The sequence below is a fragment of the Opisthocomus hoazin genome, chromosome 20, assembly GCF_030867145.1.
Source record: "Opisthocomus hoazin isolate bOpiHoa1 chromosome 20, bOpiHoa1.hap1, whole genome shotgun sequence".
Taxonomy (NCBI): Eukaryota; Metazoa; Chordata; class Aves; order Opisthocomiformes; family Opisthocomidae; genus Opisthocomus; species Opisthocomus hoazin.
The window spans coordinates 11,142,096-11,164,442 of NC_134433.1; the positions used below are offsets into that span (position 1 = coordinate 11,142,096).

The 22,347-nt window shown below is 51.1% G+C and overlaps 1 protein-coding gene across 1 annotated transcript in view; it reads left to right on the forward strand.

Annotated features, from left to right (window-relative positions):
* Positions 1–22,347, forward strand: part of LRRC75A (leucine rich repeat containing 75A) — a 95,447-nt gene that overhangs the window by 52,433 nt on the left and 20,667 nt on the right. Inside the window, exon 3 of the mRNA XM_009938243.2 lies at positions 6,034–6,146. Within this exon, the coding sequence (XP_009936545.2) occupies positions 6,034–6,146 (113 nt within the window). The remainder of the gene's footprint in view (positions 1–6,033; positions 6,147–22,347) is intronic.

The window sequence follows — 22,347 nt, forward strand, 5'->3', positions numbered from 1 at the left end:
ATGTTTGCTTTCCCATGGTGTCATCCCTCTGCTTCCAATTACCCCCCTTGCTCCGCCGGCAGAGCGGCGAGGAACGCATCCAAGGATCACTCATTTGTGGTTGAACGTGGTGTGCAGATGCTGGGTGACACCTCGCCGGCAGGATCTGTCTGTGCATGGTGCTGATGGAGGCTGAACAATTTCTCTCCTGTGCCACAGATGGGACCATCAGTGAGGATAAAACAGGTCCCCAGGGCAGGTTTAGCAGGACACCAGGGGGGTGAGCATGGCTCCTAGCCTTTACCTGCTCTCGTTTATCCCTGGGGTTTAACTGATTCCCATTTCAAGCGCTGTTGCTCCGTCCCGTCATCCAGAGGTCTCCTCTCGGGGCTGGAGCCGGGGTCGGGAGCCTGGTGGTCCCTGGCACGAGCCTGGGCACCCCCTCCTCTGCCATGGGGACAGACAGGGCTCGGCTCGTGCCTGTCCCCCGTGTTTTCCAGTCGAACGAAATCCCGTTGGCACGGGGCTGGTTGCGGATCGCAGATGGGGCATGTGCCATGAATCCCTCTCCCAGCTGAAATCTGTTAAGGGATTAAAATCTCATGAATCTCTGGGCTCCTCCCAGCAGCGAGCAGCCGCTGCCGCCGCCTTCTCTAGAGGGCTGAAGGCAGGCAAAGATGGAGGAGGAACAACACGGAAAGGGGCCCTTTGCAGGGAAGAGCCTCTGCCCTTAGCTTTCCCCTCATCCCTCCTCTGTCCTGCGCTCGGCATCGTGTCTGATGGCTGGGAACTGCGCTGGGTCTCTGCCAGCTCGGAGAGGACACGGTCAAGTGGGAGCCAAGATATTGCCCCAAAACTGCTTATCTGAGCTGATGCTTGCACCCCCTGCGTTTGCTCTGTGTGGGCTCCGTGGCTGCCCGTGAGTCCCGCTGAGAGCGGGGATGCTGCGGAAACGTGCTCTGCGAGGCATGCCTGCTCCTGAACACCTTCCAGCTGAGCAGCCAAGATAAATTAAAAGGAAAGAGGGTGCTGTGCGGCTTTCTTGATTCTGGTACAGAGGCTTTGCCCCCTGTTTGGGTGCTGCTCGAAGCAGTTTTTCTGCGTGCACGGCATGGGTTTCTTTCCCTGTTGACATAGGGGCTGTACAGGTGGGTGCAGGATCACGGCACCCAGAGCTTTTGCAAACTGGCAGGTGTTTCCAGGTGTGTGGCTGATGGATCTGCAGGGAGGTAGCTCATCACCAGCACCTTACCAGCATCTGTCAGCTGGCCTGTGAGTGTGGTGCTCAAAGAAAGGGCACATCCCAGCTCTATGAAACAGGCGTTTTCCTGGCAGCATCGTCAGCTGGGAAAGCTGAACTCTCTGTGTGGTCCGTCCCATCTCCCCAACCCTGAGATGCTTTTCAGTTTTCCGCCCAGAGACTGGAAACCAGAGTGACAAACGCACGTTCCCACACACATGCACCATGAAGGCCTGGAGCTAGAAGGAGCCGGGTCTTCCATGGTACCACTGGCGATGCCTTTGCTGGAGATTCATCCCTGTGCGTTATTTCAGGAACGATTACTGCTGCAATTTGCTGCTGGTGGTGAGACAATATGCTTAGCGAAAATGGCAGCTCTCATTGTACATTTATTATTGTCCCTTCTATGGAAGGGGCACGTGGTGTTTGCCAAAACCCAGTGCTGCGGGTTTGAGTTTCTGGAGGTTGAGGTAAGCCTGCCTTGCCACTCACACGTCCTCTGACTGCAAAAAAACCCCCAGCCTTACACTGACCTTGCGTAAGTGATGTGATGCAGACTGGGGTAGGTGGGGCAGAAAGAGCTTTTGGCCAGATTTTGCGGGAAGTGGTTAATCACTGGAAGCAGCAAGGGGGGTAGCAGCACTGCCCGCCCACGTGAAGGGGTTTGTGTCTGCATTGTGCCCAGGGATGCTGGTGGTACAGAGCAGAGAGGAGCGTGGTGGATGGAGAGCAGGCGTGGTACTGGGCAGCAGAGGGAGGGTTGGCATCCTGGTGTGATGCTGGCATGGCGTCAGGAAGCCGACAGCGGCCCACGGGGACAGTGCTTGGCATCATCGCTCCTGCCGGTGTAACGCGCTAACCCCCAGCTCTCCTGGCAGCGCCGCATGCCGTGCTCTCCCCGTTCGCCGGGCAGGGAGGTTAAAACTTTGCCAACATGAGCGAGCTGGGCTGGTTTTAAAGCTGACTCGGTTTTCAAACAAGCTCTTGGGCTCAGTCCCACCAGGGTGTGCGTCAGCTTCAATTATTTCCTGATAGACTTGGATCGTAAACAGTGAAAAAGCCTTTGTTTAAACCATAAGACGAGCATCCAGCTCCGCCTTTGGCACCGTGTCAGCTAAATCTGTTCTTCTGCGCACGTGTTTTGTGCAACCCAGAGCAGCTCTCGTACGCCTGGGGCTGCGCTGGAGCCTCCCGCAAAGCTCGTGGGAGGAATTGCAGAGATGAGGAGGTACCTGAAAAAGTGGGTGCTTGAAGCAGGGAGGTTTGTGTCTCACCCGTGGGCAGGTGGAGTGCAGGGGCAGGAATGAGATCTGCTGAAGCAAGGAGCCCGACCCCAAAGTAGCATGTCTTATGAAGGCTCTGAAGTGGGCTGCGTATTTATCCCAGTGCTAAACTGGGGTATTTACAGACCAGTGTGGAAAAGACCATACTTCTGTGGCCGCCTTAGACCCTTGCCCAGTACCAAGACTGGAAGGAGATAAATGAGTTGCTGTGAGCAGAAGTCATGTTCTCTAAATCATGTTTTAAAGCCCCAAAATAGAGGTAGCCTGATACCTCCAGGGCTTGTGTGTCAAGCGTGCTCGTGAAAAGAAAGGGGCTGAAAGAGTGGCCTGGTGGGGACAGCCATGGCAGGATGAGCTGGCTGTGGCCACCAGTATAGAGAGAGAAGGATTAAAGCGTGCTTTGCCCTGCTCTAGCATCTTTCCTTGGAGCCCTTGATGTGCTGTATCGGTGCTGATGGACGATTTGCTGGGTTCTGTCGAGAGGATTTCTTTGGGCTGAATTTCTCAGAAGTCGGCTTGATGTGAAGTTCAGGTCTGAGCTTCCAGCAGCCGTCTGGACACACCGCTTGGGAGCTTTGGCACCTGCGCACCAAGGGCCAGCGTGAGCACGCTGCTCATGGGGAAAAAAATATCAAAATGCTTGGGGAAAAAAATCTCTTATCGGAGAGAGAAGATGGTCCTGCCATATTTGTACCAGCAAAAACTTGTTTCTTTTGCTTTCTCTGCTTTTTTGCCACATTACTCTTGGGAATCGTTTCAGTTCCCCGCCAGTTTAGTTGTTGGAATAATGCTGGAGACAATTTTAATTGTCTTTTTCAGGATTATGTTGGAGGCAGTTTGCAGTGCTGAATTGCAACACGGTGGGTACTTACTCCAAAGTATCTTAGCACGTTGTTCCCTTTTCAGCAAGAGATTTTTCACATAACGCAGTGAGGCCTTGGAGATGGAAACCCCCGTGCAGCACTGAGGGCGGACACTGTAATTTCAGGGTCATTTGCAATGCTTTGCAGGTGTAACAGCTGAAAAAAATAGATTAAAGGAAAGCCGATGGCACCAGGCAGCTTGCTGTGGATGTTACGCAAAGGTGCAAAAAATAGGGTAGGTGTCAAAATTCATAGCGTTTTCTTCTCACATTAGGGGTGCTGGTTCCACGGCGAAGAAGGTGTTGCTGGCAGAGAGCAAATGGAGAGCAGTTAAAGCGAGTAGCGTGTGCCATTATCTTCCCAAAATGTTTTGAGGCTTTAATTAAAGAATGGCTGCAATGTGTTTCCAGGCCTTTTAGTGGAAAACATGAAATACAGCCTTCTCTTTCATCATTTTTTCTGTGTTAATTGGACAGGCTGAGCATCCTAGGGCTCATCCATCCCCACACCTAGAGCACTAGATATTTCTTGCCGCAGGGTCGTCAGCAGGAGGGGAGATTTCAGCGTGCCTGAGGTTTAGCATAGGCTGACGTCCCATGGAAGTCTGCAGGATTAAAGCCCTTGTTTCAAGTGAAGCGTGGTGATAAATGAGGTGTTGAAAAGTAGGGGTTTAAATATGCTCTTAAACCCATATTTCCTCCTCCGCAAACTGGGAAACAGGAGATTCGGCTGTCAAGCGCTTGCGGACCTCGGATGTGGAAAGGCTCCTGGCTCGCACTGTGTCCAGCTCGTGCTGACACGGTGTTTTCCGCATGCCGTGCCCTGCTCGTACCTGTGGATTTGGAGTTTCTACCTGAGCTGCTGGAATCATCCGACACCACGAGGCTGATGGAGGGGTGAGCGCTGGTACCGTCGCTTCGCTGCTGGTTTGCGCAGCTGGAGCTGGGCAAGCATCGCTCCTGAACCAAATCGGCTTTGGATTAATGTTAGTCACCACGAAGGCACATGGACAAGTCTGGGAAAAAACTACCCCAATTTCTGTCAGGGTTTTGTATCTTACAGAGTGGATTGAACAGAGAAGCTGAAAACCACAAGTCCCACACTGGTATTTCAGCTCCAGCCATCGGCAGATATGCCCTTTCTGTCTTGGTTTTGTGGTGTTTTTTTTACCCTGAGCAAACCTGCTGTAATTGTTTCCCTGCACACCCAGAGGTGATTTATCAAAATCTCTGTTGCTCCTTGGTTAATTCAATATTTATAATGTCTTTATAAGGCCGGTCCTGCTCTGCTGACTTCGAGGCGAGGTGGGAGAATACATTGTGTAAATTAGGCTGCACGAACCGCACAGCTCTGCCGAGGCTCCTGGGCTTGATGGGAGGATGTGAAGGCAGCAGTAATTGGATGTCCAGGCAGAGAAGATGCAGCATCTTCCTCAGCATCCCTGCCCAGCTCGTCCCAGCACACAGCCAAATCCTGAGCAATCAGTGTGAATGAAGAGCAGCGGCGAGCCAAGGCCAGGCTGAGTGCTCATTTTAGGGCTTCCCGTTCAGTTTCTGCATTTCATGATGCAGCAATTGCATAAAACCAGGCAGACGCCACAAATTGTCACATCTTGTTTTTTTTTTTAATCATTATTATTCTTTAAGTCAGGTTAATCTCTGTGACTTTCAGAGAGCAAGCCAGGCAGAGCAAGATGGGTGGTTTATATTGTTGGATGTCATATCATGTGTTAGTATATAAACAACTTACATGAAACATGATTCAACAGTCCAGATACTGCTATTTGTATTTTGTTTAATTTTTAGGAACCAAAATTTCTAGAACCAAATTCTTAGAAACTTTCAGAGTTAAACTTTTCCAAGCCACTATCCTTTTGCATGGAAACTTTCATCAGAGTTGAGAAAACTCTGCCAAAATCCCTGTTTTCCCAGAAGCTTTTTTTTCCCTAATAAATATATGTTTTGAGAGTTTCTGCTAAGCGCTGTTCCCAAGATCATAGAATCATAGAATGGTTTGGGTTGGAAGGGACCTTAAAGATCATCTGGTTCCAACCCCCCTGCCATGAGCAGGGACACCTTCCACTAGACCAGGTTGCTCAGAGCTCCATCCAACCTGGCCTTGAACACTTCCAGGGAGGGGGCATCAGATCTCTGTGGGAGATCTCCATCAGTTCACGAAGCCTCTTAGTGTTTGCTCTTCTGTAAAGCAATTTTTATGGTAGTTGGTGGGTTGTTTGGTTTATTTAATTAATCTCTGTAAAGCTTTAGTTCTGAAAGCTATTACGTAGTGTCAAATGATAGCGGTGCTGCTGCTGAATGAATTGCAGAGAAACGACCCCGCCGTGTGGATCCCCTGAACCCCAGCACAGCAGCCGAGAAGCGACCTCGTCGTCCTTAACGAGGCAGGGCTCGGGCACCCCTGCGTTCGCTCTCCAGCAGCGATGGCCACGGCTGTGCAGGACAGGGTGGCCCTTGGTGAAACGCCCTGTTCCTGCAGCATCTTAGCAATCAGTGGGGTTTCTTTTTCCCCTGTTTCTATACAATTTTTAGTGTGGTCCCCTATGGCTTGCCAGTTCCTGGCAGGGAGCCGCTCCAGGGTTGGAGCATCCCATAGGCATCCTGGTGACGCTGCAGACACCTTACCTGGGGTCTCTCCCTTGTCTTCGCAGGAGGGGGACTCGCTCGGGGCCATGGAGAAGCTTTGCCGGCAGCTCACCTACCACCTCAGCCCGCACTCGCAGTGGAGACGCCAGGGCATCATGAAGAGGAAGCCGCAGTCCTGGTGAGTCGGCTTTCGAAAGCCACCATCACCCCTGTGGGTCACTGTCCCCTCCCTGGTGCTCAGGGCCACCCGCAGGCTCGGGAGAGCAGGGAGAGGGGTTCTCCATGATGCTTTTGGCCATGATGTGCAAACGTGGGTGCCAGTGGGAGCTACCTGTCGGACACTGCAGCGACAGGAGGAACACATCCACCACGATGAAGGAAAATGTTTAAAACCATGAACTGCGACGGAGCCAGGAGGTCAAAACCTTCCCAACTTTCCACAACCTCCAAAATCCTCAGTCGTCTCCAAACTAGCCAGCGTTTCCCCCATGCGTGATTGTGTTACCAGGTTGCTTCATGCTCACCCAGAGGTGTTTTCCTCCTTTTCCATTTTTTTTTTTTCCCCTGTTGCATCCCGGTTGTAGAGGAGAGCAGCACAGTAGTGCCTGGGGAGGGGGAACGGGCTGGAAATCCTGAGCCATCCATCCTCCAAACATCCCTGTGCTGGTTGTTGGAGAGCGGGAGACAAACTTCTCCAAGACATCCTAATTAGCTGGTAATTAATATACAGGCATATGTCACCGAGCAGGCTGTGGTTTGCAGCGTGTTTGCACGAAGGGAACTGGGGGTAAATGACCTCCATCCCCTCCTCGCCCAGGTCCTCAGCAGAGCATCTCAGTTGCCCATGTCCTGGATCCACGGAGCCGAAAAACTGGTGGATGAGGCTGATGGGAACAGAAAGGGCTCCTTGTTTTCCATGATGTTATGCGTTATGTATTTATTATTTTTGTTTAAGGAAATGAGCAATATAAAAGAAGCCGCAATCTGGCAGAGTCAGGGTTTGTATACAGGTGCTGGCTCCCAAGAGAGTTTTGGTTCCTGTTGTAGCACATGCGATTTGTAACCATAGTTGAGGCTAATCCCATGAAAAACTTGGTGTGAAAAGAGAAGAAGAGGGGAGGAAAAGGGACACACGAGGAAAACAGAGACAAGGGAATAAAGGATTGTGTGGCCAAATAGGATTAGGACCACGTCTCCCAGAGATCAAACAGGATTAGGACCACGTCTCCCAGGGATCTGGCTCAGCATCCCTTGCACCCTCTTGTCCTTAGAGACCGAAATGTGGAGGAATGCCTCCGTTCCATTAGCAGTGGTAACCATACTTCTGTGTGTTGAGCGTTATTAAGGTGTATTGCTGACTAAAATTTGCTCTTTCCCATAAAGTGGCAGAAATGGAGGGAGCATGCTGGGGCTGCGTGCTGCAAGGCTGTGCCCCACGGGCTGGGCTCAGCACACAGAACCGGATAATGACCCAGGAGCTCAGTTACCCTCATGTGTTTTTTTCTTAATTAGAATAGGAAATGCGTACCCCTTGTCATCCCATCAGGACATTATTAAAGTTATGCTGATATGGCAGTGGGGAGCTCTTTACAGCCCCAAAGACAAGAAATTCTTGAAAATGAAAAAATTTAAAGCAGTGCTTTGTGCCAATCTGTCTTTAATTACCAATCCCTGTCCTTAATTATCAGCTTGGAGCGGTTGTGTGGGTGCGTCCTTGTGCCAGAGATCTGCCAGGCTTTATCTTACACGCCGACCGCAATGCTTGCCTGTCCTTGGAAGAGCTGGGAAATAGCTGAGGTTCTTCAGTTTTAATAGCGGAGATGAGGTTTCGACCGTAAACGAGCCCTGACCACACAGCAGCGACCCCAGGGCTGCAAACACATGGCACTGGCTGCTGGCTCTGCCCCGACGAGGGTTTGTAGGCTGGGGTTTGCCTGGGTTTCTGGTTTAGATGCTCGTTTAGGAGGCAGCTGTGAGTTGAAGCCGTTTGCTAGAAGTTGAAGTCAATCTTTCTCTAAGGTCTAAATGCCATAATATAGAGAATATATAAAATATATAGAGAATAGAGCGAGCATCTGTGTTGTCTTCCCTGTGTTTCCCCAGAGCCCCGCTGCTCTGGGTGGGGTTTGCAAGTGCCCTGTGATGCCTCCGAGCGAGCAGTGGGGTCTAGTTCCCATGTATCGGTGTTGGCTTGACCCAGCCCTGCTGTCAGAGGTTGCAGGAACTTTCAAATATTAAGTTTCCACACTGTTTTGTGGGTCTGTTTGCCATCCACAACCCATCAGTGCTCTGAGGTATAATTAGTAGCTGGCTCTGATGACCAGGGAGCTACAGATCCCCTCTTCACATCTGTCTCTTTGCAAGGCAAAGAACTTCAGCTTGGTGTGGTGATAGCAGCAGGACTTTCAGCTCCACTGGTGGAGTAGGAGAGAACAGGCCCATTTTATCAGAAATAAAAATGGGGCTTGTGGGAATACTTTCCTAGCTCTTTCTGTAGCTGGTTTTATCACACCATGTCTTGTCCTGTTCCTTTGCTTGGCTGTTGGCTTTTCATTTAGAAACCGAAAAGGGACAATAAATCCAGCGATTCCTGAGCTTTCTTCAAAGTTCCTATTCCTCTTCTTCCTTCCGTGCTGGTTTTTGGGGCGAAATGACTCTGTCGCCGTGGAGAAGGTGTGTTTGGTAAGTAGCGATGGATGGCCCTTGTAATTAGGATATGGTTTATTTTGATTTATTGGAGGGTACCCTTGTAAAATCGCCATTTGCACAGGCACAGAAGCAGTGCAACCTAGTGCCTGGGAAGTCTGGGACTTGTGATGGGAATCCCATCCATTTGTGGATTAACTGCTCCTCTTACGATGCCAGGGCTCACTTGGTATCTCTCCCTGATGCTCAGAGGTACTCCTCAGTGGCCCCCTGCACCACGCAGCCGGCAGCCGGTCTGGGGCAGAGATCAGGTGTTAGGAGCTGTCTTTCTGAAAGGAAAGGCTCTGCCCTTGTTTTTTTGGGTGGAAACTGGCTTAAATGCGGAACTGTGACAACGAGCCTTTGGTTATAACATGGCCAAGGCACAGAGGGCTCTGTCAACACTTTCCATCGTGGGTTATTAAGGGAAAAGCGCTGGAAAACACACTGCGATGCGCATGCTGTTGTGTTGCAACAGCGAGCTGATAGAGTACGAATGATTCACAGAAAGCGCAGCAGTCAGCCCGCGTCAGGGCTGCAGGTCCCGCAGGCTGCGAATGCCCCGTGGTCCAGCCTGGGGTCCCCGGCTGGCCCTGACAGCAGGTTCATGGGTGCCTTGCAAGCCTTCACCCCCTCTGCCAAGGCTCTTCTTTGGGGGGATGAAAATTAAAGCTGAAAGCTTGGGCAGCACAGATGTAACCTCGCTCACAGCACAGGGCTTTATTGTTCAAAGCCTGTTTTATCTTGCCTGTCATGGTGATATCAGTCATGTCTGGGGCTCAAGTCTCCTCTTACCACCTTTTCATAGACTCCAGAATCCCTCAGCTTCCCTGGAATTACTCTTGCTTTGCAACAAAGTCGGTGAGGTCCCACGAAAGCCTGCGGCGGTGCCCACAGCACGGCATGCAGTGGCTGCTCGCTACGGCAGCAGCCGCCAGCGGGAGGTTATAAGTAGGGAGAGGTGCCTGCTCCGGGGGCTTCAGACCCCTAAATCCGGGGCGTCCTCCTGAGAGCTGTGTGTGAGCCTGGGTGCCTCAAGGAAACAACGAGGTATGAGAAATCACCTCCCTTAGAGGTCTGCGGAGGAAAATGTGTTGCCTGCTGGGGTGAGATACGTGCGTGAACCCGGCTCGCTGGGATGAGCCCTGAGGCTGCTCCTCCTGCCCGCTCCCAGCCCAGCCTGGGGAAAACAAGACAGGGGCTGCTTGCAGAAGAGATGATGATTTTTCCTTTCCCTCCTCTCCTTCTCCCTACAGTACCGACCTTGTAATATCTGTAGCCTGCGCCACGTGAATGATGCTTTCTTGAGCCGTTTCTTCTCCTTTTTCCTCTCTCGAGGTGGGATCTGAGACCCCACCAGGAGTCCTGCGTCCAGCTCTGGAGCCCTCAGCACAGGACAGACATGGACCTGTTCGAGCGGGGCCAGAGGAGGCCACACAGATGGTCAGAGGGCTGGAACCCCTCTCCTGTGAGGAAAGGCTGAAGGAGTTTGGGTTGTTCAACCTGGAGAGGAGAAGGCACCGGGGAGACCTTATTGCGGCCTTTCAGTACAGAAAGGGAGCTATGAAAAAGATGGAGACAAACTTTCTAGCAGGGCTTGTTGTGATAGGCCAGGGGTAATGGTTTTAAACTAAACCAGGGTGGATTTAGACTGGATATAAGGAAGAAATTTTTCACAGTGAGTGTGGTGAAACCCTGGCACAGGTTGCCCAGACAGGTGGTCGATGCCCCATCCCTGGAAACATTCAAGGCCAGGCTGGATGGGGCTCTGAGCAACCTGATCCAGTTGAAGATGTCCGTGCTGATGGCAGGGAAGTTGGACTAGATGATTTTTGGAGGTCCTTTCCAACCCAAAGTATTCTGTGATTCTGTGATTGTATTTTTCTTTGCTCTTTCTTTTCATTTACTTTCTTGTTGGAGAGGAGGTCTTCTGACTCTCCTGCACAACTTGGGTCAGAAAGGGACAATCTGGAGTCATCCCCTGTCCTGTGTTGCAACCTACCTGGAGGGTCCATCTGTGGGAAGCACAGAACCACGTGCTTTGGATGTGGAAACCTGATCTCTTGTCTCCTGCACTTGACCTTATAATGAAGTTTTGGCTCTGTCCCTTGTTCCCTACTGATAATTAGGGACTGCAGCACAAAAACAGGGCGAGGTGGAGCCTGTCATGGAGAACTCCTGGTCCGGAGCTGCGGCGTTACTTGAAAATACTTTGTTAATTAGAAATCTGTATCTTTGTGATGCATTGTGCTCCTGGGTCCCGTTTGCCAGAGACATGTTCGTTAGTGCACTGACTTGTAACAAGCAGAAATGCACACGTTGTAATCTGTGCCGTGGCTTCATTAAGAGGCATCATTTCTCCGGGCTCACGGCTGTGCCCGTCTCCTGGTGCTCCACAGTACCCTGTCCCCTGCAGCTGGGTTAGATGTGTTTGAAGGGTTTGGGAAGGAATTGGAGTTTAATTATCCCTAATTATTGGGACCACATTTGTGGGAAATGGAGGCTGATATGTAGTCGCATCGGCTGCGTTAGTGCAATGCTGATCCCTCTCTTTTTGATCCCCAGTTGTGGGATCGAGGGGGTCTCAGGCACTACTGGGATGTTTCTCTCTTCTTGCTCAGGGCTAGTGAAGGGGTGGTGGCCTCTGGATGTCATTGTGTGGCCACGTCTTTGGATGTCCACAGTCAAATTTTTGGTGGCATAGCAGCCCCTTTTCATTAAACGCCCGCTGGCATTTCCAGCAGGTCTCGGGGGACGTAGCCACAAGCGGTGGGGTGGATCACTTCCTCCTGGACCAGCCCGTCCCGGACCCCTGGGTACCTCTGTCGAGGTCTCACCGGCGCGGTGAGTGAGAGCCCTGCACGTGGGCGCAGCTCGCCCAAGCGCTGAGCAAAGCCAAATTGCTGTAATTGCTCTCCCCAGAAACGCGGCGAAATAATTACAAGGGAAAATTGCTTTTCCTTATTCTGCAGCTACTGTATTCGTTACAGGTGATAACTGGAAGCAGAGCAGCTGGAGGAGGCGGATGGGGACAGATGATAGAGAGAACTGGAGATGGTTTTTTTGGTTGGTCGTGCTCCGGCCAGGCAGCCTGCTGCGCAGGCAGAGGGGGAGGCTACCGCTCTCGTTTCCATCTCACCCCAGACATCACATTTGGTGCGTGCACAGAAAGAGCCAAATCGAGGGAGGAGCTCTCAGCGTTGGCTGCCCCGCTCTGCCGTGCTGCCTGGCTCCAGAGCACCGAAACCTGTGCCAAATGACCTTCTTTTTTTTTGCATGTTATAAATCTGTCTGTCCCTCACTTGCTGTCTCCAACTCCGTGCCTCCATCTGAATCGCATATATTTATATTAAATATCCAGGATGAAAATCAGTATTTTGCCTGATAGGGTAGCCAGTGGCAGGAGGATGAAAACAGCCTGCTAAAGCAATTTGTATGTCTCTGGCTCTGCCTAGGGACATGATTACAGTCCAGCGTTTAACTAGCAAGTGTTGAATTAAATCCTGGAATTTCCCTGCTCCTTCTGCTGCCAAGCGCTTGCCTTCAGCATCGCAAAGACAAAACTGGTAATCAAAGTGTGTCTGTAATTGCTTTGGAGCATGGGCTTGTGCACTTCGTGGGGAGGGACGAGGTGTCTCCCCAGGGCAAATGGCCTCTGTGGCTTTGCTGTGTCTTTCCCACCCCTGGAGAGTTGTGGCCAGTGCGTTACCTTTATTTGCTGCCTGTGTTGCCTCTGTGCACAGGAGCGATAGCGAGGAGCCAGGGATGCACCAGGGAGGGGATAGAGCAGTGGGCAGCATCTGAAGGAGTAGCGATTATTCATGTCGTAACTCTGAATCTGGCCCTGTTTCACATCAGGCAAAACCCTTTTTCAGACACAGTTCCGATCGATGTCACTGGAGGGTGAAGCATGGAAGAATTTCGGGTGGAGCAGCTCAGTCTGAGTGCTGGAATTAAATGGGGTCGATCTGCACCTAAACACATGAATTTTTTAACACTCCCTTTCATTGCCCTCTGTTGTTGCTCCCCCCAAAAGAAACATGTGTCTGCCTGAGCCTGGTACAGAGCTACCCTGGGGGTTCCCCACCAGGATGAGCCAACGTGGTGCTTTCTTCACTTAATAAAACTTTGTTTCAGAGCTCCTGGCACTCGCTCATGCAAATGCTTCTGCCAGTGCTGGGACGTGTGAAGAGCAAGGATCTGGGTTTTTTCCTCAATTCACATGGGTTTTTTAGGTGGCTTTACTTAGCTCCAGCTCTCTCTTCTTTGCCACTTGTCCTTTGTGCTGATGGCGGGGCCAGCCTGGATGCTGAGTTCAGACGTGCTGCAGATGTGGGTGGCAGCTGGGAGCGTTTAGCACAGCACAAGGAGAGGGGAATGTCAGCCCTGGTATGAGATCTGCTCCGCGGCCGAACCGGGAGTGTGCTCAATGAGGATTTGCAGGAGAAGGGGCCGTTTGCTGTTTCTCTTTGCAGGGAGCACTGCGGAGCAGCTGACCAGCTTTCCCACAGCCGTGCGTGAGCCCATGCCTATGGCTGATGGAGAATCTTAATTATTTCCTAAGTATGTATCTACATAAAGGATGAATCGTGCCCATAGTTGGTCTAAACAAGGTCTTAAACAAGGATAACATTCTTTGCTGGCTCTGGTAACACCAAGAATATAGTTTATCTGTATTTTTTTCCTAAATCCAAGAGCTGGCCTTCTGAGACGTACATGCTGGCGTGGAAACCAGATCTGCCCACAGAGCTCACATTCAACGAGATGTCACATCGTTCAGTGGGATGTCACATCGTTCAGTGGGATGTCACATCGTTCACTTTTCTTCTTGCCATTTCTTGTGTCTCTGCTGCTGTGATTTTCCCCACTGCATTCCCCCCGTCCCTTAGCAGCAGCTGTCTTGGTTATGGGCTGAGCTGCATCTCTCCTTCATTCCAGTCCAAAAGCCCCTTTATTACTTTGGTGCACTAGATCTTGTTCAGCTAAATTCCAGTTTAAACAGAGTATTCTTTCATCTCCACTCGACAAGCAGTGCCAGTCCATGCTAAACCACATTTCTGCTTTGTTATCCATTACTCTGACGTGTCCGTCTGTAGGAAAGTGGCTTTGCTCCTAAGGCACTTGAGGAACAAACTTGTTTGTACTAATTTATTGTGTTTTACTGCAATAGCCATTGGTTTCTTAACTGTGGTAGGAAGGGACGAGGTCAGTGAAAAGCAGGAGCTGCAGTGCTTGAAGAAGGTGGCAGGAGCACACCGGGATCCCCTCTCAGGTCTTTGCATTTGGAAAAGTCCGGTTTCTTTTGAGCAACTTGTATATTGATTTAGGACTCGAATATTAGGCACCTTTTTTCTTCTCTCTCTTAAAGTTTAAGCCTAATTTTCTATGTTGTTGTTTTCTTAACACAACTCAGGGGGTGGGGGGGATGTCCCACTTGTGCATGACCTCGATGCTTCACTGCCAGCGCGAAGGGTGAGCCCCTGAGTCCTCACCGAAGGGGGCCTGGCAGCCTCACGCGTTTTCTCTTGTAGCTCACCACTTGGGCAGCACTGATTTTTCTCCAGCTCAAACAGTTTTGCAGCTCAAAAGCCATCATTTTTCTGTCGGGACAGGTTAGGAAAGTTGGATTGAATGGGTTGTAATTCTCTGAGATGGAGGATATATTTAAGCATAAAAGTGTCCAACAGTAGCTGTCATTTTCCGTCGCTCTGTGAGAGTTGGTATGAACAGGGTGAACGCAGCAAGCGGGGGTTTTTTCTCTGTTGCCGTACATTTCTGCAGGGAAATTACTGCCTGTGGCCCTGCATCAGTGGGAACCGCACTGAGGGTGTAAAAGCCCTTGCATAATAGGTACTTCTCCATGTAATATGTGCAAATTACAGGGCTATGCATGATAAAGTAAGACACAATATTGTGTTTGTTTTCTTTTATTTTCCCAGCCTCAGCAGGGCTGAAAATACAGCAACCATTAGCTCTTGCTTTCTCCATCCCTCTGGCACAGCCTGGATAGGAACCGAGCATGAATTTAGCCCTGCAATACATTGTCAAACGTTGTCAAACAACAAGTCAGGGAGGATATTTGGTAGCCCAGGGCAGAGGGTGAATGCTTCTGGAGCTGGTTTAAAGGGCTGATACCTCCAGCCTGTGGTATCTGCAGGGTTTGGTCCAGTGGCCACAGTGTGCCATATCCATTGCATGCCAGCTCCACCAGTGTGGCGTAAAATGCTGCTGCTGAGGGCAGAAATCCTGCTTGATTCATCCTCCTCCAGCTCCTGCCTTGTCCCAGCACTCAGGCCTGCAGTGCATTTGGGAAATTTGGGGTTTGAGCTTGGGTTTAACGACTCGCGGGCTGGATCTGTTGGGCTGGGAAAATAGGTGCTGCCAAAGCAGCTGTGCTGGAGAGGAGGATGGGGCCGTAACTGCTGCTCTGTGGAGGCAGGAATCAGATTTGCAAGGGGAAATGCAGAGAATTGGTTTTGTCCCAATATGTTTTTCCCACAGAAGGGTGATGTGTGCCTGGGATGAGGCTGCCTTGCCCCCTGCCTGCATGGAGAGCTAAACCCCCTTTTCTTTGGACTGGAAGAGCGTGACAAGTTGCTTTTTCCTGAGCAAGACCCTAGTTAGTTATAAAAGCAACATGTTACTTTATAAGCCTGAAAGAAGCAGCACAAACACCTCTCCTGGACCCCCTCATTCCTCACTTGCAAGCATCTCCCATTGCCTTGGCATCCTGTCATGGTGGGATGCGGGAGTCCGCCTCCGCCCCTGCCACCCTGGGCTTTTGCCCAGTGCTTTGCAAAAGGCGTTACCGGACCGTCAAGCACGACGCCGTGGAAACCTGCCCAAATATCTGACAGGAGCAGGAATAGGGAAAGTTTGCCAGGCGTGCCCAAGACGGCACACTGATGGGGGCTGAGCGGAACCCCGCAAGGCTCTGGCATGGTCCCTTGCTGCTGGAGGCAGCTGAAAATGTGCTTTTCACCCTTCTTTTCAGGATCAGCACGGCAACAATTTGGAGGTATTTCACCTCTGTGGGAGGCAGAGTTCCCAGCTCCCGTTCAGCTGTAGCACCCAGACACTGAAGGCTGCCCTTCCTGTCTCTTCCCAAACCAGTTCACCGTCTCCAAGCTGCTTGCTTGGTTTTCCATGGTATTGCTTGGTTTTCCATGATATTAAAGGAGATGTGGAAACACGCCAGTAAAATGCATTTCACAGAGGAAGGATGCTTTGGTGTCCTCCTTTACACCTGGGAGTCAGCCTGAACGCTCCCCTTTGCTCTCTTAAGACCCCCTGACATGAAGTCATTAGAACTCACCTTGAAAATATCTAAATGAAAGTGCAAAGGAATAGTTTGGGACGGCTTTTGGGAAGTCAGGAGGCTCCTTTGGGCTGTGGCAGTTTTCAGCCCGTGGTTACTTGTGGGTTGGATGTTCTCCATTGTGCTGGGCAGCCAGGTACAGAGACCTGTTCAAAGAAAAGAGAAGCCTGTTCTGAATTAGTGATGAACTTGCAGAGGTTAAGCAGCCTTACTTTGTTGGTAGGAATGATATTTTACAACCCACTTGTAATTTCACCAGGAGCACAAAACATTTCTGTCCTGGAAGAATGCTGGGTGCTGAATTTTCCTATTTGCTTGCAGTGTCTGCTTGCATTTCTCTGCAAAGCCCTTGTGAAGCAAAAAAAGGGAGTTTTCATGGCGGGGAGGGGAAGCCCAGTGCCTGAATAATGCGCCTTTCCTTTTGAAAACAGAAAGAGAGTGAATGTGGATGTAAATCCTCTGCTGCTGCTGGGAGCTTGTGGGCGAGCGATAGGAGAAGTTGTAGCTCCTGCAACAAACAGTCTCTTCAGAGCATCCAACACAAATCTGCTGTCGGTGGGAGGAGGCTGGAGCAAGCGTTGTGCAGTCTCTCCTCTTCATTAAAATCCCATCAGTGTGTGTGTGTGTGCCTGTGCAGCGGGCGTGCTGATAGCTGCTGCAGAAGAGCAGAGAATTTGTGAGCTGGAGACCTTTGGGACCTGCGAGTGGGCGATCTCTTCTGCCTGTGTCAATGGGACTTTATTTTGCCCGATGTTACGTGACTGTCCCAGAGATCAAAAGCAGCAGAGCAGCAAAGAGCTTTCGGGCAAACGCTACAAAAACCAGACTGGGATATTGCCTGGTGCTGTGATTTCGGGTTGTGTTGCACATCACTGCACCTTTGCAGTGGAAAGCAGGCAATTTCCAAATCTCTCTGCTCTTGCCTGCATGGCCTGAGACTTTGTGCATGTGTTTGGGATGGAGAAAAGCAGAACTCTGGTTCTCAGTAGTTCTTCAGGCTGCCTGGGATTGGGAACTGAGGGCATCAGGCTTCATCAGTGGGATGCTTGGCCCTGGCTTACAGGCAGGGTCCTGCATCTCACAGGAGGACGTGGGTGAGGGACAGAGGTGCTCCTGGCCATGGTTGGATCTTCTGAACCTTTGCTGGGTCCTACCACAATGACTGAGGTCTGCAGCCTCGTGGTACCTGCATGGTCACTGAGTCTATAAATCCTTACACTGACATCCATCTCAGGAGTTAAATAGCTGCCGTGCAGGCTGCGATTTGGTGATGGCTCAGAAAGATGCATCACGCCCCAGGGTGTGACCCTCCGCAGCACCAGGCTGCCGATGTTTGCCCTTGTCCTCGCCCGGGCGCGTTGTCGCGAAGCTCCCAGCCACCTCCGGCTGCCCGCGCGTTGGCTGCGGCTGTAGCACAGGGCTCTGTTTGTCTCCGAGATGATTGCAATCTGGATGCAGGCAGAAAGCGATTCATTTCCCAGGGTGGGCACTAAATACCGGCTGCTGTCTGCCTGCGCAGGGCGATTGTTAATCAGAGCTTTGCTGGGGCGGAGTGGAGCTTTTCCGTGTGTGTATCCTGCAGAATTAGGAATATTGTGGTTATTTACTATGTTTTTTCTCTTAATTACCCTAAGAGCACGAGAGGCCATCTTCAAGCTTATCATAACCCATTTTTGTGATTGTACCAAGAGGGTTGGAAATTGGAATTTAATCTCTGCATATTGCTGTGGTTCAGCATTCAAATCCCAGCCTGGCCAAGGCAGACCAGACTTTCCTCTGGAAATATTAAATGACCATCGAGTCTGATGTCTGGCTGTCCCTCGTCACTGTGCTGGCTGTCAGAGGGAGTCCCTGGGCAGCAGATCCTGCAGATCCGGTCGGTGCAAAGGGGTGTCCCTGCGTGAACACTGGCAATGGTGAGGGTTAACCGTGGGGATTGAGTAATCCTCCCGCAATAGAAGGATGACTTAATGTGATGGGAAGACCTGGAGTGACACAGAAGAAGTCAGAAGGCAGCTAAGATTTTTGGAAGAGAGAATAGAAAACAAGGAGAGGATGAGCAAGACAAAAAGAAACCTCTCCCTTGGCCGCTGTCAGAGGTACGGTGTTAACCCTTGTATCAGAAAGATGGGGCTGGCTCAGCCCCCGTGGAGCAAATCCCAGGTACACGGGTGGGCAACACCAGATTCAAGCAGTGCTGAGGATGCCTGGCACGCGGGCGTCGCTTCCAGCAGCTCCTTCGGGAGGTGCTCACTCTAGGTTTGGTCTGGTACACGCAGCATTCAACCAACAGACGTAAACCCAGAGTATTTTCTATACTTTGGCAGAAATGTTTGGAGACTGTCGCAGCACCGGGAGGGTGCTGTCTTCAGCAGCGCCGTGATTGGCCGTTTGATATGGCTCTTAGCCACGCGCAGCCCAGTGAACGAGCAGGTTTGCTGTGGTTCAAGGCATACAACCTCGCGAAACACAAAGGGCAATAAGAAATCTTTTGAGGTACCAGGAGACAAGAAGGAGTTGGGAGAAGTATTTGGATGTGGGTGATTTTACAGCGTGTGTCACAGGAGGGCACTTTTCATCTCTTTCCATCTCACCTCTATCCTTCTCACCTCTGTCTCCTCCATGGCCACGGGGCATTTCTTACATCTGCCAATCTGGGACTCTTTGGACTTTTTAAAGTTAGTCAAGAGATGACTTTATATCTCTTTTATAGCTGGGATTGAAACAACCATGATTTGACCTGTCAGTTTTTCTGTTCCCAGTGCTCCTATGCATGATGCTTCTTCTGGGCTCCTGCCTCTGGAGTTTATTCCCTTTGGCACATGCATGACTGGAAGAACAGTGCCTTCTGTATTTTTACTCTCTGATGGTTTATGTGGCTTCAAAACTGCCTGGTCAGCGGCTGCTTTGTTTGTGGAAATTCTGTTTTCCAAGATAGCTGAACCAGAGCAACCTGTTGGGGCTGTTTCTTTGCGTGCACCGAGGTAGCTGGGCCAGAATGTTTTGCTCCACACTGGCACCCCGACAGATGGGTTTGAGGGAGCGGGGTGGGCACGTGAAGCTTGGGGTTCAATATGGCAAAGCTCTTTCTCAAAAAAGAGGGAGATGCTGGCAAGCCCCATCCCCACCGGCGCCAGCCTGGCGGTCAGAAGCTGGGTTATCCCTGGGGAATCGTGATGCTTCGAGGACACGCCGCTGAGATGCAGCTATCTACAGCTGTGTCGCAGCGCTCGCTCACCCTTGCTAGGTAGAAAATCTGATGAATCTCTTCTCAAAAAATGCTGTTTAAAATGAAGGCATCCCATCTAGTGGGTGTGGCATTTTGTGACAGTGTGAAAACCTTGGTGAAACGTTTCATCCTTCTAGTGGGAACAGCGTGTGATGTTGGAGGGGAGGGGATGAACAGGCCAGCAATGACCCACCGCAGGTCAGCAGCGCAGGCTAAGCCAGGTGAGAAGAGGGGAAGGATTTCATCCAGCTGGAGAAAGATATGTGTCTACTGAATGAGAGGGGAATAAAATAAAATAGCAAAGTCATTTTAAAGTCAATAATGTACAGCACTAAGTGGCTTTTGCTTTAAATAATGCTCTTTTAAGGTTAGTGGGGTGTAACTACCGGGGTGTTAGGTTGTCCCTGGTGTGCACTTTCTCCCTGAATCAGCGTGTGTGCATCAGACAGGGAGGGATGAACCTGATGGTGCAGCGAGGATGCTCTGAGCCGGCTCCCGGCTTCCCCCAGCTAAGCAGACAAAAGAGTGTGCATCGCTCCAGTGAAGCTTCGACATCAGCAGGTAGCAGGCTGGAAACAAACAGAAGGAATTGCTTTTCTCCTCAGCTCTCCCCATCGAATGATGTTGAAGGGCCCAAAAGCACAGAGAGTTCAGAAAGGAATTAAGGACAGCTTCATCAGTGACCATTAAATACCATAGGTCTGGCTCTAGAAGTCTTTAAAGCAGGGGAAGCTGGGAGGATTTGCCAGGGAGGAATAACTGAATCAAGCCCTAGATCCTTTACCTAAACATTAACTAACATCCAGGCAGGAGATCTGGCCTTAGTAGACCTTGACGTGGCCCAGAATGGTTATTTTTTTGCACTGATGCTTGGTAGCATTCGTGTGGTGGGAGGTGAGATTTTTCGAGGGTCTGCAGCATCCTGCTATTCACCTGGAACTGCAGAGGCTCGCTCCAGGCTGTGATTCCTGCCCTTCTGTCTTGATAGATAAAAACAGTGAGCAAAGTGGGAATGTGTCAGAGCAGCACAACGCGGTGACGATGCTGAACTGATCATTTCTTGGCTTGGGCTTGCGTCGCTTCCTTTGCGTGGGTTGGAAACCATTCTCCCTGTCAAGGGAGAGCCCAAATACGACCAGTGCATGGTCCCGAGCCCGCCCCTCCATCGCTGGGATTTTCCTGCCCACTTTGTCCGTCTCCAGCGGGCCAGACCTATTTCTGCTTGCTCCTGTGCTTTGGAGAGCCCTCAACAGGTAGAAGTGCAGTCCTCAGAGGAAAATCTGTGCAGAGACTGACCTGAGAGAGGAGCTGGCCTGGGAGAAAAAGCGATTTAGATGCCTTGCAGAGAGGAGAAGCGCTCCGATGCTGATCGAGCCTGGGGGGTCCCCTGCCAGGGTCCCTCGGCAAGTCAGTGCGCGTCAGGCTGTACCAGATGACAGGGGGACTTGTCTTTCCCGGGGGAAGCCAAGAAGCTGGAAGGGAAAGTGCTGCGATGTTTGTTGTTGAATTTAAAGAGTCGGAGACACTGGAGTGACCTTTGGCACAATGAAAACAGGACTAAAAGGCAAGCGAATTAAATGCCTGTTGTGGGGGGAAAGGTGAAGCACTGCAAATCTGGGGGAGCAAAGATTGATGAGGGCTATGATTAAGAGATAATTGTGCCACACGCTGTTCGTGGCAGTTAAAGGAGCTGCCACCCTGTTTGCTTGTTCCTGATTTTCGGGGGAAATTTGATTTCTCTTGCGCCTGTTGGAGCAAGAGCTGTGGGGTCTGCTCCCTGCATCTGCTGGGAAACGCACCAGACAGGGAGGCTAAGTGGGCGGTGAAATCACCCATTTTATTCTTCGTTTGCAGTGAGAGTTATCTGGCCACCAGATCGGCAAGTATGGGATGGCAATGAGTTATTTTTTCTGAATATCGCAGCAGCATCTGGAAGGTGGGCCTGTTGCTGGGCACTGCCCGAAGCCTTCCCAGCCAGGGCTGCGCGCCGTGGGGCCCCGTTTGTGCAACAGAGATGAAAGTGCTGGTTAAATTTCCCAGATGCTCAGCGAGTTCAAGTCATCTGGCTGAAATCAGATGATACATCAGGCTGCTTGTTGCAGGCCAGCGGATTAGTCATGGGCTGGCACAGCTCCGGAGAGCACGGTGCTGTGACCTTACTGCCCAGGAGGGGTTTGCTGGGCTAGGGCATGGCTGCCCATCCCTGCGTGCGTGAGCGAGGGATGCTGTGCCCCTTCGCACACCAGACCGGTGCGTTCAAACCCTGGAACAGGCTTCTTGGAGAGGTGGTCGATGCCCCAAGCCTGTCAGTGTCTACAAGGCATTTGGACAATGCCCTTAACAACATGCTGCGACTTTTGGTTAGCCCTGAAGTGGGCAGGCGGATGGACTAGATGATCACTGTAGGTCCCTTCCAGCTGAAATATTCTTTTTGTTCCATTCCATTCCATCCTATTGACATCTGATGGAGTTGTCTGAAGAAAGGTGCATCCCAGCTCCTGCACGAGGATGTTTATAGCATGTTCGTGCTTTGCAACATCAAGCCTTAAGCTCCAACTGCTGCTGTCGGCACTGATAAACTGCAGGAGGTAAGAGGGCAGTCACAAGGTTTGATGTACGGGGTTGGTTTGCTGCTGATCCAGCACAGCTTCCTAAGCACCATGCGGCTGAGACAGCCATGGGCAACCACAGCCACGTTTCCCCTAAAATCCCCTGCGTGTGAGCAGCAAGCATCGCTCTGCTGAAGCAAAGGAGCGGGGGAAGCCGGGCATTCGCTCGCTGCTTTGGCTCTGATGATAGCTGGACCGATGACATTTAGGGCAGATGACTCCGTGATTAAACAGGCCAAATCCCAACACTGCACGTCCAGAAAAGCCTGTTTGGAAGTGGATGAGGAGGCACAGAGTGTGCTTCTGCTTGCAGAGGGCTCATAGCCATGGGAAGGGAGCACGGTGTACTCACTTTATTGGAAAATACTGAGGCTGCCTTGGGACTCTTTCAAGACCTCAGGACACGGGTATGCAAGCAGATTATTAGGGGCTGAGCCCGGGCGTGAATTTGCAAGCTTTCAGCAAATTTGGGGAAAACAAAATGTAGGCGAGTGTGGTGATGCGGCCCTTGGAGCGTGAGAGCCAGAGACACCGGCTG